The sequence below is a fragment of the Odontesthes bonariensis genome, chromosome 24, assembly GCF_027942865.1.
Source record: "Odontesthes bonariensis isolate fOdoBon6 chromosome 24, fOdoBon6.hap1, whole genome shotgun sequence".
Classification (NCBI taxonomy): domain Eukaryota; kingdom Metazoa; phylum Chordata; class Actinopteri; order Atheriniformes; family Atherinopsidae; genus Odontesthes; species Odontesthes bonariensis.
Genome location: NC_134529.1, coordinates 31,519,676 through 31,535,367, shown reverse-complemented (window position 1 = coordinate 31,535,367; position 15,692 = coordinate 31,519,676). Strand labels below are relative to the sequence as shown.

Sequence of the window (15,692 nt, the reverse complement as noted above, 5' to 3'; positions counted from 1 at the left end):
CTATTCATTTTAACTGCTTTTTGTCGAGCTAACTTCACCTATAGCCGACACGATCTGTTAAAAATCTGAGTTTCATGCGAGGTGAGTATTACAGTGGACTCCTCTCGTTCATACAACATCCCGGAGTTCATAACAAGGGATGCCGGCTCTCCGTGGATCACGATACCAACGAGGAAGCAGAGACGGCGCAGGGAGCGCAAGCAGAAAGCGGCCACACAAACCACCGCTTCCCAGCCTTTCCCTCGCAAATGTAAGGTCCCTCGCCAACAAAATGGACGAGCTGAGACTCCAGTGGGGCTCGGACATCTTCACCAGAAACTGTTGTGTCCTACTCATCACCGAAACATGGCTACGTCCATCCATCCCAGACCCAGACGCAGGCGAGACCTGCACCACACTTAGGCAAGTCAGACCACATCTTCCTACAACTCATCCCTGCATACACCCCTCTCCGAAAATCCACCCCCTCCACCATTAAGACCGTCAGAACGTGGCCAGATGGTGCTACTCAGCAGCTGCAGGACTGTTTTAACAGCACTGACTGGGACATCTTTGAAGACGAGGACCTGAATGTGTTTACGGACACTGTACTGTGTTACATAAAGAACTGTGTGGACACGGTCACAGTGGAGAAATGCATTTGGGTCTACCCCAACCAGAAACCCTGGATGACCAGAGAGGTGAAGTAGCTGCTGAAGGAGAGAAACGCCGCCTTCAAAGCTGGCGACGGGGCTCTCTACAGAACAGCCCTCGCCAACCTGATGAGAGGCATCAGGAAGGCCAAGGAGGATTTCAGGAGGAGGATCGACAGCAACGACAGCAGACAGGCATGGATGGCAGTCCAGCACCTCACCAACTACAAACCTCTTCTTCACCCGCTTCGCCAGGAGGAGCCGCGTTGCCCCCAGCGGCCCCACCCTCTCGGTGGGAGTGCACGAGGTGAGGCGCACACTGAGAAGGGTTAATCCACGGAAAGAAATGGGATTTTTTAACAGCTCGCCTCCTCCTCATTCCCTCCCACTCCTCCCTGCTACCCTCGCTGGCGGGAACATCTGGGTTCCCAGTGCAACTTTACCTTGGATGCCAGGGCGGGTGCTGGCTCGCTGGGGGCAGCTGTGTGGGGTGGCCCTGTCCTCTCTACCGGGTGGAGTTGTGGTCCTCAGGCACATGGGGTTTATGGTCCTAAGCTCGTCTCTGCCCAGTGGAGCCCTGGCCCATCGCCCCTGGTTTAGAGGCTCCATGGCTCCCCCTCTTTCTTTAATTTATCCTTTCAAATATTATTAAAAACAATTTATCAAAACTTTACAATTTATTGGCTGGATGTGAAGTAAAAATTTTAGAAAACCCAGCTTCTCTCTAAATCTGTAGGTATAGTCAAGAGTACAGCAGATCTACACCATTTCACATGTGTTTTCTGTTTTCCAGCTGGTTAAACCTTCCATGGCCATTGGCCAGCTGTCTTTTTGCCCTTCATTTAGCATAACCGAGTACAGTCACATGTCTGATGACATCACATGCATTATTCTATTCAAGTTCTTTGGGAGAATCTGTGTCTGTCTTGATTGAACAGTGAAAAGTGTATACCCTCTGTATGCACAGCACAAAGTTAAACTGAGTTGTTTAAGTGCTTTTATTCACAGGTGCACAAAAACACAAGGCTTCAGAACTGATATTAAAACTATATCAGTAAAATTCTTCACAAAAGTAGAGAATATAGTGTTCCTCACTTTGAGGCAACATGGAAAAACAACACATGTTGCTTTATTAAGATATTTGTCAGTGCCACAATAAGTAGCTGAATGGAGTGAAGTGCACTGCACTTTCACTCTAGGATAAAGAAATAGCATCAGTCTGTGACACACAGTAGACTTCATCAGATCGAGTCAATTTAATGCTTAAAATGGAGTCTGTAATGAGTTCAAGCAAGGTGATTGGTTTATGCCACAGTATGATTTGTAACAAAAATAAAAATTCAGTCCTTTTGAGAAATGTTCACTTTCTTTCAGTTTTCACATTATTTCTGGGATGTGAACTCAGTTTGTGTAGACCAAAAAGGTTTTTGCAGTCTAGAAGCAGATGTGGCTGCTCCGGTAGCGCTGGATGAGAGAAATGAGTTCAGACATGTTGGAGACGTGGGGGTGAGCATCCATGACTCGCTCCACCATGCTCAGAGGAAACAGAGTGCTCAGCTGGCTCCTCAGGCCCTTCCTCTGCTCGCTGGGGAGGCTCTCGGCCTGGCCGCCCAGCTTGGTGCCCTGCACCCATGGGTCCCTGGGCAAGCTGTGGGTCTGTCTTTGTGAAGGCTGTCTGAAATACTGTTTCTCTGACAGATGAGTAGGGTGCTCCTTGTTATATGGATGCAAACCTGGACAGGAGCTCCATATTTGCTGATGATTGGTGATGTGCTGGTGACCACACCTGCAGTGGCTGCACATGTGACACTCACAGGACACCGAACCATTGTGATGAGGGTTGTAACCTTGTCCGCTCAGGGAGAGCCTCTGGTTGTTCCCGCTGTATGAACCAGAGAAGAAGTCGCCGTGGCTCAGACTGTAGCTGCCCACTCCACTGCTGTAGCTCTGCAGAGGCGACTCCATGCTGTGCGCCATGTCTTGGATGTAGAGGTTGGACAAAGAGTTCTCCATGGAGCTGAAGGCTTCGTCTCCATCAGGACTCGGGCAGTAATGGAGACTTCTGTTTGCCGGGCCTCTGAGGCTGCCGGTGTCCCCCTGACAGGAAGATGGGTCACTTGGTGAGACTTGGGGAGACAGGTCATCTGAGCTCTGGGGTGGAGGAGTAGATGAGGTGAATGAGTGCTCGGGCTGATATGCGGCGGATGATAAGTTCTTGGCCCTGTCTCCCAGAGCCCTCAGTTCATCAGCCACAGACAACGCGGATTGGTTGGCCCTCTCTGGATGGTAGAACTTGCACTTTACTCCATAAGTACATTTCTTACCTGAAGGAAGCAAATGCAGTGATATAAAACTTGAATTAAGAGTTTATTTTTGGTCAACACAAGATGTGTGCATATTTAAGCGTGTGGTAAAGCCTAAACTCCTGTTACATCCAGCTTTCTTTGCAGCTGTGAGGCCCAATAGAAAATGACACGTTCCAGCCTGATTCACAATTCTGTATTTGTGTAGCTGTGTCAGAGCTGTTTGTATCTTTGCCTGGATCCACAGGTTTCATATCTGGAGCAGTTTGTACTGACACTCAAAGCGACTATGAAAACATGGATGTTGTTTTTATTGCTTTGGATCAGTGATTTACTCAAGTGTATGTGTGGGAAAATGTGTTCTAAGTATGCACCCCTGGTGATTGAGCATGTTTCTCAGAAATGTTCCACTCAGCAATTTATGAACAAACTTCTGTTTAGATGAAGTTGTTCTAGTATCTTTCTACTGCTTCTTGTTGTCAGCTTCGAAGGAAGGCCCAAGAAAGTGAAAAAACAAAAATATGAACCAACCGTATGGACAGTGCTGCAGCTTATTTTCTGGGAGCCATGGCTTCTTCCGGAGAAAATCATCAATAGTGGGACCATTTCTACCCAGAGGATCATCTGGAGGCATGAACCTGTGCCAGCACAAAGATATGCTTAAGCCAAGGTGATATGAGCTGAGTACACAAAGCAATAATGCAGCAAGAAAATAAACCTTCATTTCCCTTCAGAATCTGTTCACGTCTCTGCACACAAGAAGACTTACTTGTCATTGGCAAAAGTGTACATCAGGAGCCTCTCCTCTATGAACTTCTTCCACTGTGGATTCTCTGTCTGCAGGTCCCGGTAGTTGTCGTTGGACACGATGATTCCATCTGAGTCGAACGCCAGCTTGATGATGTAGCGATCATCGTAGCACACCACCCTCTTCCCATTCACGCAGCGGGACGGCGTGTACACCAGGATCTTCCTTCTCTCCAGCTCATGGAGAAAATGTTGATCTACAGGACAGATAAGTGGTGGTGTTTAGGATAATGCTTTACAGCATGGCAGCACAGCTGTCATCTAATTCTTGTTATTTCTATGATGGTAAGTTTCGCTCAACCTGACTGAGTCATCGTTCACTTGGTTCAAGTGATTTAAGCCCAGGGAAATTTCCAGGTGCACCACAGTTTTCAGTCAGAGCTTTTAAAGCAGTTCAGGGTAGAACTGTCACTAATGCTCATTTTGGTGCTGCCGTTACAATGTCTCCTTTAAGCTGCGCAGTAAATGTAGCATTTTCTTGTTTTTAAAGACAAGTCATGAAAGGTTCCATCAGCCAGAAAATGCATGTGCTGTTGCACCTACACAGAGATAAGAAAGTGTGGCTGTGTGCCTCTATAAAAGAGCTAGACTACCACATTTAAACAATTCAGAATGTTAGAAAATCCCAGGTGAAATGCTTTGCTTTTCTTGTTTGTGTTCCTGAAGTTAATAACCTAACTGAGAACAGAAACAGGACACAAATGTACCAGCAATAAGAGAATTCCCTGTTCACAAACGGGTCCGATGGTTAATGTAGGAATGTGTTGAGGAAGCAGCACAGGGACATAATCATTTGATTACACACTGTAAAAAAACTCCTTTCTGCTGCTGCTTTGATAAATAAGATCATTGTGTCTATGTGATGCCTTTCCACAGCTGCCATTTTGACTTGTCATGGAAGCACGGTGTTTAAGGAGCCAGATGCTGTAATACAGCTGTTCTGTGGTTTTACCTTCTGAAGCAGCTGACCTGCACACTGTGGTCCATTTCATCTCACTGGGAAAAACTACTCACTCTGACAGTAACTCTACAACAGCAGCTGATGAGTAAGCTATAAAAGCTCATTTTAGCAGTCATGAACAACATGCCCCCACAGCAGTCACCTTATTGAACAATTAAAAAGACAAAAAGCTTAACATTATTTATGACACGTGCATGTGAGAGACAACAACTGCCGACAAAGAATTCCTTGTACGTGACTCCGTACTTAGCAAAATAAAGCTGATTGTGATTCTGACACTGGATTTCAGTCAGTGATACTCAGTGTTTATGAGGTCTCCATTAACCCCTGGAATTCAGCTGATTAGCCATTATCAGTCTAAATGGTCTGCAGCTGCCAAACAGGATGAAAACAACCAGGTCGAAGGGATGAGAATTTCAGTTCCGTGCCCGAGTAAACTAAACGACTTTGAATAAGATGAACAAATGCAGCTTTGAAATAGAAGTAAATGAATTGTATTTATATAAGACAACACAAGTCCTCTCAAAATGCTTCACAATTAAAGCCCCTTTCATTCACACCTTCTCACAGCTCATTTCATTCTAGACTTCAAGCATATATTCCTGTTATACATGGGATTCAGCATGTTCCCTATGAAGGGTAACAGTGAGAAGGGTTTAGTGTCAGTGAATTCAAATAAGCATTCAACTCGAGTCATCAGCAGCAGCAGTGCTGAAGTGTCAAAGTCACCAGAGACCTTCCTTTACTCTGAGCAAAGAAAAATGACAGGTGACCTCTCCCTTTGGCTGACTTCCCTCCAGGTGGGAATGAGTGGATGGTGGGGCTGCAGCACGGTCAGGTGACCTCACCTGTGATGGGGGCGTCGGGCCGTGGCAGCTCCTTCCTCCACAGGGGAACAAACACTGTGATGTCGCGCAGACCTTTGTCCCAGAACCAGTTCACTGCCAACTGGAGGCCCTGGCATGAAAACACCTTCTTGTCACCATGGCTGCAAAGACACAAATGTCAGTCCACAATAAAAAAAAATGTCATCTTTTGCATTTCCATTCACATTTTGCAGATACAGCTCTTTTTCCATTTTCAGGAAATTGATGGTGTTGCAAGTTCTCAAAAACACATGAATGAGTCATCTGACACAGAACTGAGACTTCTCACTTCTTGCTTAGAAGTGTTAAAAGGGACAAATCCGAGGGTTCATTTATTTCTTTTTAATGCATTTTAATCAAAGATGCCTTTTAAAACTGTGGAAATGGTTCTCATTCAGAAAGTTAGCACCTTGGGCTGAAAAAAAGAAAGAAAGAAAAAAACACTGCATCTGCCAGTTGTTATCCATCCATCCATTATCTCCCACCTATCAGAGCTCGTGTCGTGGAGGCGACAGGTTCGGGAGGGAAACCCAAACATCCCAAACAACCCAGCTACACTCTGCAGCTCCTCTTAGGGGATTCCCAGGTTAGCCAGGCTGGATGGGATATGGAATCCCTCCAGTGTTTTATGGGACTGGCCCGGGTCCTCCTGCCAGTTGGACAGCTCAGCGCCCTCATTACTGCTGAAGAAGCCCCGATCCGTCTGTCCATCTCTGACTCCAACTCACCATCACTGAGAACCAGATCCAGAGATACTTAGCCCTGGTGGAGTCCAACACGAGCTCAACTCTGTGCCAAGAATGGTGACACAGCTCTTACTTTGATCATACATGGAGCGAACATCCACAAAAGCAAATCCAGGAAGATCAGATTTATTTATTGGTCATGCAAATGAAATTTGGCCTCGGCTTTTAACCCAGCCAGGTCGGCACCTGTTGACACACTCATGCACATAGAGACAGATGCCAACCTGGAGCGGTGGGCAGCCATTCACAGCGCCCGGGGTGCATGGTGCCTTGCTCAAGGGCACCTCAGCCGTGGATCTCAATCTTTTTGAGTGGTGAGAGTGGGATTCGAACCGCCAACCAGTTATTGGATGACCGACTCTAACCACTGATTCACGGCCGCCCCCCGTACTTATAACAACAACCTTGGAGGCCACAATCGTAAGCCTTCTCCAAGTTCACAAAACACATGAAGACTGGATGGTCAAACTCCCATGACTCCATTTCCCATGAGTCCCTCAGTAAGTGGGTGATGGTGAAGATCTGGTCCACTGTTCCACCACCTGAGCGAAAAACGCACTGCTCCTCCTGAATCCAAGGTTTGACAGTTGGTCAGAGCCTTCTCCTCAACACCCTGGAGAAAACTTTCCCAGGAAGGCTGAGTAGTGGTTGGTATGTAGTTGGAACACACTCTCCAACCCCCCTTCTTAGAAATGGAAACCACCTCCCTCACCTGACACTCCACAGGTGTTTTCCCAGGCCTCCATGTGACATTGAAGAGACATATTGGCCAAAACAGCCACACAATGTCCATGGTCTTCAGAATCCTGAGCCGAATCTCGCCCATCCCCAGCACCTTACTCTCTACATAGAATCACCATCTTAATGTTGCGGAGGGGTTTGTCTGTCCCCGTGATCCTACCATCTGAAATAATCCAAGGCTCAAAGTGAGCGTAACATTTTGTGGTTTGATTCTAGAAAACAGAAGAAAGCTTTTACATGTCTATCTAACTGGATTGACTGGTCAATATGCCTTTTCAACTTGTGTCTAGGATTTAAAATGTTATAATAAATGGCAGTGGAAAACCTGAAACATTAGCACACTAACTTGCAAAGACACAGAACATCTGTTCTCCGTCATCCAAACCTGCTGTAAAACCTGTATGACCAGAACGTACTCAAGAGCTTCTGAAGAAGCAAACTGGATTGTTTTGCCTGCAGGAGAAAGTGCACACATGCACACACCTGCAGGAGTTCCCCTACTTTTCATGAGCAGGAAGTGGTGAGAGGCTTTGTATAGAACGATAAAGCTTACTATTTTTGAATAACCTTATCTTGTGTAACTTCGCTGATAGGTCATTAAGGTCCCTAAGGGATGTTTCATTGATAGTTTAAACTCGCAATGCAGGGCCTGTAACTCTTGCTCAAATCCAGTCAATACTGTAAGACAGTTCCACATTAGCATCTGGTTTATTTTTGATTTTTAATGGACTCCATTAGCTAAGCAATCACATGGAAACACTGATACATTTCAAGCTATGTTCACATCTATACAGCCTCACAGGCTCCGTGCTGTCTCTCTGGCACACACACTGATAAATGCATCGGAGGCAGTGTGGGGCTCAGTGTTTTGGCACGATAGAAATATGCTTAAACTAATTGTATTTGCATTAGAACAGGACTAACATTATATCACATTACACAGGTGGGCACAGGTGGGCACAGGTGGACACAGGTGGACACAGGTGAAGAAATGTCTTGTGGACAGTATCACCGCCTGGCGCTGGCTCCAAAACATCTCTGGCTACAATAAACTTTCAAGGCAAATCATTTTTCCCACAATTCATTTTGGTTTCATTTGCTAGATTGACTCCTGATCAGTGTGCTAGTGCTTCTTTTAAAAATAGAAATAAGATTTAGTCCAATCCTTAATCATGTTTAAGTATCACTTTAGAGGCCTTGAGATTGAAAAGACATTACTGGGAAATGTTTAGCCTTATGAGGGGCTAGAGTTCATCATGTCTCTCATTAGCCATCTGATTTCATGCAAGTGAAATACTGTATTTATCAGGACCCCTATAAAAAAAACTTTCTAAACTCATCAGGAAGAAAAAGTTACAGAGCTTCAAAGTGAGAGGTCAGGAGTAAAAGTGAAGCTGAAAATGTGTGTTTCAGATTCGGATGCCTCTGTGTAACAAGCCTGAGCCGGCTGTCATGCTGCCCTGCCTGGAAAAAGGTGTGACAGTAAATACTCCATCTCTCTTACTCTTTCACGTCATGTCCTTACAGGAATATGAGTTGTGAAAACATCTCTTTTGTTTTGCATTTTAAATTCAAACCATTTCCTCCACCCACTCACAATGTTATCTGTCTGAGCTACTTTTGACTCAGAACTTCCTTGTCCACCAATTTAGGTCCGACCGAGAGTTAACCATGTGATCATATGATGCAGCAGTCCTCAATGTAGAGCTACACGTATTACAGGTCACACCTGACAAAAGATAACTTAATGTCTGCGTGGTGTTTCTGTTACTGACATGCATCGTTTGCATAATCCCCAGCATCATTTGTTCCTTTTCTCACCCGCAGTTCCCACACCTTTCTGGCCCTTTCCCTTCCAGCAGACCTGAGCTGCAACGTAGCTTGAAAAAATAAAGAGCCAATTCCAAGTCTCAGGCTGAAAAAAAGAACTGACTGCATAACTTTTCTTTTCAGTACACATGGTAAACAGGCCCAGCAGAGCTGAATACAACGGTCACACAGCTCAGAGCTAAGGTACAAGCAAAAGCACGTGTCACGCTGCCTCTCCTGAAATGAGTCGACAAGAAAGAGAAGTCTGTCCATAGATCGTGTTTTCACTTCCACCATCTGCAAAGAGGAAGTGTGGTCTGATCAAATCTATCAACTGAGACAAGGTTCGACACACACAAACAAACATGATATATAAACTAAAACCATTTCCAAACAGAAAGAGGAGGATTATGTTCTTTCTTGGGATTCTGAGTATGAAACAGTAGCCTCCTGCTATTTAAAGCTATTTAAATTCCTCAACAGGTTTTTTTCCAGGAAGTGAAGCGAGAAAAATCTTCACAGTTAAATTAAGTTGAAGCTTTTTCAGCTTTTTGTTGTTTGGTTGCTTAGTTTGGCTCAAAATGAAATGCTGGCTGGACTGTGGAAGTACTGCACTGTTTGGATTCCTCTGCTTTATTGTACTTAAACAAGATTCAGGATGCATACACGGCACCGTTTACTACACTACATTTGTCTGTAGGACATGTATCCATTATCCAAGTACATTTAGCAGACAGTTGTGTTGTTTGTTGAGTGCTTCATGTTACATTACACTTAGCTTAAAGATGCAAACACAGAGATATAATACAAGTGTTGTTAATGACAGAGAAGTTAAGTGGGCTCACCTCATGGCCACGTTGCTGCCATCTATCACCACAGGTCTGAAGCCAGCCGCTGGCTCCCTGTCGGCTCCTGCTCTGGCTTTGCTGGGCCCGGGGCTGCAGCCTCTGGGCACCAGCTTGGGGCTGTTTGGGACACTCCTGTTGCTGTAGGTGCGGGTGTGGCAGGTTTTGATCAGCTCCTCCAGTATGTCATTAGTCTGGGCGTCTTCATGGAGGCTCTCCAGCACCCGTACAATGTCGCTGTGAGAGTATCCTAACTTGAGGAATCGCTCCACTTTGGTGTGCTGCTGCTGGTCCATGGCTGACAGGAAGTCAGAGGGTCTCCTCTCCTCGCTCTTCTCAGGACTTTCTGACTCGGCAGTCGCACTTCTTGCCTCCTTATTCTGGCTCATCGGCGTCTCCACAGTAACAACCTGTGTTTTGGAACAGTTGACAGGTGTCACAAAGGGGATGCAGACTCAGTGTAAACACAGGAAGCACAGCTGCGGTCTCACTGGGGTTTCCAGAAAAAACGATGTGGTCTGGTGTGCGCTGATAGAATCTGCTCTGGTTACCACTGCCTCATGACTGTCAACGCAAGCGCAAACACCAGCTGACGTCACCCTGGTTAAGAAAGCCCCGCTCATTCCAAGAGAGGAAGCAAAGAGTTGGCAGTGATGCCTGGCCTGATTTCACCCCTTCAGTCACTGAGATTAGCAACCCAAACACAAGTGAATGGGCATTAATGTTTGGAGCCTCAGCCCCACTCCACATGGTGTTATTAAACTCTGTGGGAACCCCCTGAGCCTCGAGCTCAAAGAAGCATTACACCGATGAAAGCTGCTGAATGACTCATCCATCACCCTTCAGTTTTCCCTCCCACAGTACAGATATTAGAAGTTCAAAACTTTTAAGATCCTCTTACAAAAGAAACCATTTAAAACACAAAACCTGTCAAGAACTCCGCCTCATGAGATGTGCCGTCAAGATACAATTCTTTCCATTGATCTGTCTTATCATTTCCAGAAAAAACATGGCCATCATTCTTTGAAGCTTATATCACTGTGCAGCCTTGCCCTGCCAGATGGCATGATAAAATGTTTTACATCGTACCGTGAGATCTGAAGACTGAGGAAAAAACAAGGAAGTCAGGGTTTGTTTGTTTGTTAAATGCAATATCTTAGAAAGAGAAAGTGAATAAACAGGTAGCCTGCACTTAGATTTGAAGTTGAAGGTGTTTTTATCTGACATGTGCTATGACATGTGCAGCTTTGCTCCAACATGCACCAAACCACATCCTCTGCTGCTCATTTGAAGTTCAAATAGTCTCTTAGACTCATTGTCTACTCTGACATTGGAGAGTATCATCGAGTCTGCTTGTTTGCTTTTCTTGTCTGACAATATTTGCTCTTTCTAGCGTTGAACTCAACACAGATCACAGCCTGACCCCAATAACAGCCTATCACTTACCGTCTAAGACGAGCTTTAACAAGACAAGAGGAAGAGAGTTCACACTCACGCAGAAAAGACTGTCACATGACTAAAAGTTTGTGTTATTTTGAACTTACACCTTCAGAAAGTGGAGGATGGCAGCACGAGTCCCATCTCCTGGCTGTGTGTGTTGGTCCGTCAGTCTCTGGCGAACACACCGCTCTGTGTTGCTTAGAGGAAGGGAGTGCTGCTGAGAAAAAAAGAAAGGACTCCAGCCAGCAAGAAAGACAGCGCTGTGAAAATTTGTGTCAACTACTTCCTCAAAATGAGCCATGAGTGATCCTGGATCGAGGAGCTGGGATTCCTCCCTCCCTCCCTCCCTCCCCTTTCTTTCTTTTTCTTGTGTTTTTCTTTGTGCTGTCCCTGAGCACTTCCTGGTGAGGTGGAATAGATGCAGCAACAATCTGTGTGGCTTCAGAAACCCTGCAAAGGATAATAATGAAGTTTTATTCATCTTTTAGGCATTTCATTTTCATTTACCTGAGAGTTTCCAACATCCAACAGTGTGAGACTTTAGCTGAGTTCTCTTAAATCCTAGGTTTGTCAGGTGAAATACTAGTCTTACTGGCTGATAAGTGGAAAGTCTTAGTTGTGACACTGACAGCCCACACGTTGGCCGTCACCCAGACACAGATTGCTGTCTTTCAACATGGGGGCAGTAAGAAGGTGTCAGAGACGAGAATGAAAACAAAGTCAGAAACCTGGAATTATTTTCAGCAGAGAGGATTAATGGAATCCTTCCCACTGTTATCACTGATGTAATGGGCAGCTCTACATTCAGAAACGGGGCATTAGAGGCATATCATATTGATATATTTAGTCTTACAGAAACCTGGCTGCAGCAGGAGCATCATGTTAGCATCATGTTAGCATTAATGAATCAACTCCCTCTGACTGTTTAAATGTTCACGTTCCTGGAACCACAGGCAGAGGAGGAGGAGTGGCAGCTATCTTCAGATCAGGGTTACTAATCAGTCCCAGATAGGGATGGGAATCGAAAACCGGTTCTTGTTGTGTTTCAATTCCTTGGACTCGTTTGGCGATTTTGCAAACGATTCCCTTATCGATTCCAGTGGGCACGAATGACGTCACCAGCAACGTTGCGTGTCGAGTCCAGTGCAGCCAGCAGTCAACAGTAAACATGTGTTGTGGTCTTAAATTAAATCTTTGGATCAAATTGGGTTTATTTGTAATAGACACTCCTTTTTTAATCTTAGAATGGTGTTTAATGTGGTTTTTAATCCTCCTCCAATTGCTCTCCCAGTAGCTCTGGACGCAGAGAAGGCATTTGACAGGGTAGAGTGGGATTATCTTTTTTTTTATTTTGGGGAAATTTGGTTTTGGGAAAAACTTTGTTTCATGGGTTAGGCTATTATATGCTTCTCCTCAGGCCATGGTCAGGACGAATGCCACAAACTCAGAATACGTTTGCCTACATCGCTCTACAAGACAGGGTTGCCCTTTAAAGGCCTACAGAAAGGTGATTTTTTTGCACAAAACTGAAATAGCAGATCGATTCCTTATATAGCATGGAATTTTTTTATGATTTTAAAATAATTTTAGGCCCCTGGATAGTCCTGATTAGGCCCAATAAACTATCACCACATTTGACTCGAATTTGGCAAACTGGAACGACAGGTGCGTGACGTCACGAGTGCCAGCTGCTGGAACAACCCCCAGTAGTTCTAGTAGCGAAGCCAGCAGTTTGCCAGACCTGGACAGCTTCTTCACGGCAAATTTCGATGTGTGCCGCGGGACGTCGCTTGGAAATATAAAACGTTGGGTTCAGTGCAGTTTTTATTGCGAGTAGATGTACGAAGTGCGTGTGTTGCCCTCAGCAGCAGCAGCTCACACCACCGGGGACAGAGGAAGCAGAGAGACCCGCGGTCTTGTGTCTGTGTCTCCCTGTCCGCCTGCCTCCTCTCTGGGGAAATCAGCCGGAGCCATCCCGCCGTGTTCAGCTCCCTGCGGTGCGGACACTCAGGGGGAATCCACCTGGCGGAGAGCGTCCGAAGTTACAGGGAGAAATAAAGTGATTATCAGTAGTCCAAACGGGGCAAGAAATTCCACAGTACACAAACAAGGTAACAGGAAGTGATGCAATATGTCTTACCACAAAGCAAAGCGTCAGCATCGTATGAATCTGGATTCTGCTCTTTAAGTCACACCATCCTCACTTTAGAGGTGCACAGGCAGTCCTCTCAAGTTTGTTGCCTAAGATATTTACAAAAGAGTTGTGTATGCAGCGTAGGTGGCTGGGGAAGTCTACTGGTGGTTCCACCCAGAGTGTGAAACACTGCAACACTTTATTTCCACTCTGCTCGGGGCTTTCACTTTTCACTTTTTTCAGTTCACTCTTGCAGAACTTTTTCCTTTACCCCACTCCACCTACACAACTGTGTATTTTTGGGAAAACACTGGTTCTTTTTCTTAAGAATGATTTATGTAATCAAAGGAAGATTAATGTGTTTGTTTGTGGTTTGGTTTAATGGTGTCAGACAACTTAAGGTAATTCCAAGTGATCAAATAATATGATCTCAAGATCCAAATCAGAAGCAAACAAAGTTTATGCATTCAAACAAGTTTGATTTACCTTTGGTGCCAATCACTCATCTCCTAACCGGTACTGTTGTTTCCACTTGGTTAGTAAGATTTTTTTTAAATCAGGAAATAATGTAAGAAACACGAGAAACATGGACAAGGAAACAAGGAAAGAACACACCCTCTGAATTTACTGTGTTAAAGCCAAGTCCATGGTTTGCCTGACTTTCAGACAAATGGTCTGGGTCTGAAGAAAAATGATGCTCGTCAACAATGATTTGTGAGGCTCATGTCCCTGAGTCCAACTGAGTATCAAGTGTTTGATATTTTCAAGAAGTTGGTGTGGGAAGAGATTTAAGTGAGGACCTAAAATAAACGAGAATGCCAGAGACAGAGTCAGGAGAATTCATTGATTAGAATTCAGTTAAACACAGTTCAGTTCAGTTTTATTTATGTAGCGTCAAATCCAAACAAATGTCATCTCAAAGCACTTCAAAAATACAGTCCAATTCAAGCCAATTACAATCCCATTCACAATCTTAATCCAATAAAATCAGCTGGACCAGCTGGAGTTTGAGAGGACAGAAAAGAGGGGACAACAAACACTGTAACACCATTCAAAGGATACCTGTTGGAACAGGGAAACACCAGTTAATGACCACAATAATGTTTTTTATTTAGTTTTATTTATTCAGTATGGATATAGGCCTGTAGCAGTTGGGATCAGAGCCAGAGCCTCGTTTGTAAAGAGGGAAGATCATGGCACATTTCCAGTCAGAAGGGAAAACAGACAGACGAGTTAAACAAGTATGTAATGGGGCCAGCAAACATGGGGTCAAACCCGTCAGAGCCAGCAGATTTATCTGAGTCCAGATAAATTCCAGAAGTTCTTCCAAAACTTCTGAGGCAGAAAGGGGTTGAATGGAGAGGCTGACATCACTGGATGGAGGAGAGGTGTGTGATGGAGCAGTGTTGGAAACTGGGGCAGTAAAGGCTTGCAATAAGTTCACAAAATGTTGGGAACGGAGCGAGGCCATGCGTGATTTATCACTGACGATTATGTCATCGAATTTCATAAGAGGTGGGTAGGTGAGGGGAAGTGAGTTTATTTTCCATACACTTGACTGTTTTCCAGAACTTTTTGGGCTCAGCGCCACACGATGAGAAGTGCTCCTTGAAGTGATTGACTTTAGCTGACCTAATTGCCTGTGTTGTTTTATTTCTACATTGCCTGAAGGCAAGCCAGTCAACAGGAGACTGAGAGGACCTGGCTCTCCGCTATAAGGCGTTTTTATGACGGATCAAATCAGCCAGGTCAGGGGAGAAGCAGGGGCTATAGTGATTCTTGGTCCGGAATCTTTTCAGTGGGGCATATTTATCAATAATAGTGCCGAATGAACCTTTAAAATAAGACCAGGCATCGTACATAGAGGGGATGAGGTTCATTCTCTCCCAGTTCACGGCTGCCACATCATGTAGAAAGGCCTGGATATCAAACTTCTTATATCAAACACACACATATAATCATATGTGGGCATTTGACTGAGCGAATGCATGCAATGCAGGCGCAGTGATTGCTCAGGTCTTGACTGAAGACTCTGGATTGATAATTAGATGGAATAAGGTCAGTTAGTGTGGCAGCGTTCAAATTTCAAAGGGTTAGATATGTTTATGGCAGTACATTTGGCAGATGCTTTCATCCAAAGCAACTTACAGGTAAGCAGGTCCTGCCTAAGGACCCCTGCTGGAGGTAATACCTTTCATGCAGGGGATTATGAACCCAGGTCACCCACATGAAAGGGGGCAATCTTACCACTACACTATCCAGTCCCAGATATAATTTGAAAGAGATTTAAAGCATCGAATTACATAACTAAGACAGGAGGGTTAAACATGTCCCAATTCAAATCACCTAAAAGGACAAACAAAGATATGAGGAGCCAGAAGTTCACTGAGTGATGAAAGCAGGGGCAG

At 44.9% G+C, this 15,692-nt stretch overlaps 1 protein-coding gene across 1 annotated transcript; it reads right to left on the bottom strand.

Moving 5' to 3' along the window:
* Positions 1-1,723: 1,723 nt before the first annotated feature.
* LOC142375371 (putative ribonuclease ZC3H12C) lies at positions 1,724-11,449 on the bottom strand. The gene is made up of 6 exons (XM_075459372.1): positions 11,257-11,449; positions 9,711-10,120; positions 5,552-5,691; positions 3,705-3,939; positions 3,467-3,573; positions 1,724-2,956 (listed from the first exon to the last, which is right to left on the bottom strand). The coding sequence occupies exons 2-6, from the start codon at positions 10,097-10,099 to the stop codon at positions 2,067-2,069; spliced, it is 1,761 nt and encodes a 586-aa protein (XP_075315487.1). The 5' UTR covers positions 10,100-10,120; positions 11,257-11,449; the 3' UTR covers positions 1,724-2,066.
* Positions 11,450-15,692: the final 4,243 nt, after the last annotated feature.

Bases quoted from the DNA above. Each gene is read 5' to 3' on its own strand.
- LOC142375371 (XM_075459372.1), bottom strand. From the start codon at position 10,099: ATGAGCCAGAATAAGGAGGCAAGAAGTGCGACTGCCGAGTCAGAAAGT. The intron at 3,940-5,551 runs GTGAGGTCACCT...TCTGTCCTGTAG, and splicing joins GCCCGACGCCCCCATCACAG to ATCAACATTTTCTCCATGAG. The intron at 3,574-3,704 runs GTAAGTCTTCTT...GTGCTGGCACAG, and splicing joins TACACTTTTGCCAATGACAA to GTTCATGCCTCCAGATGATC.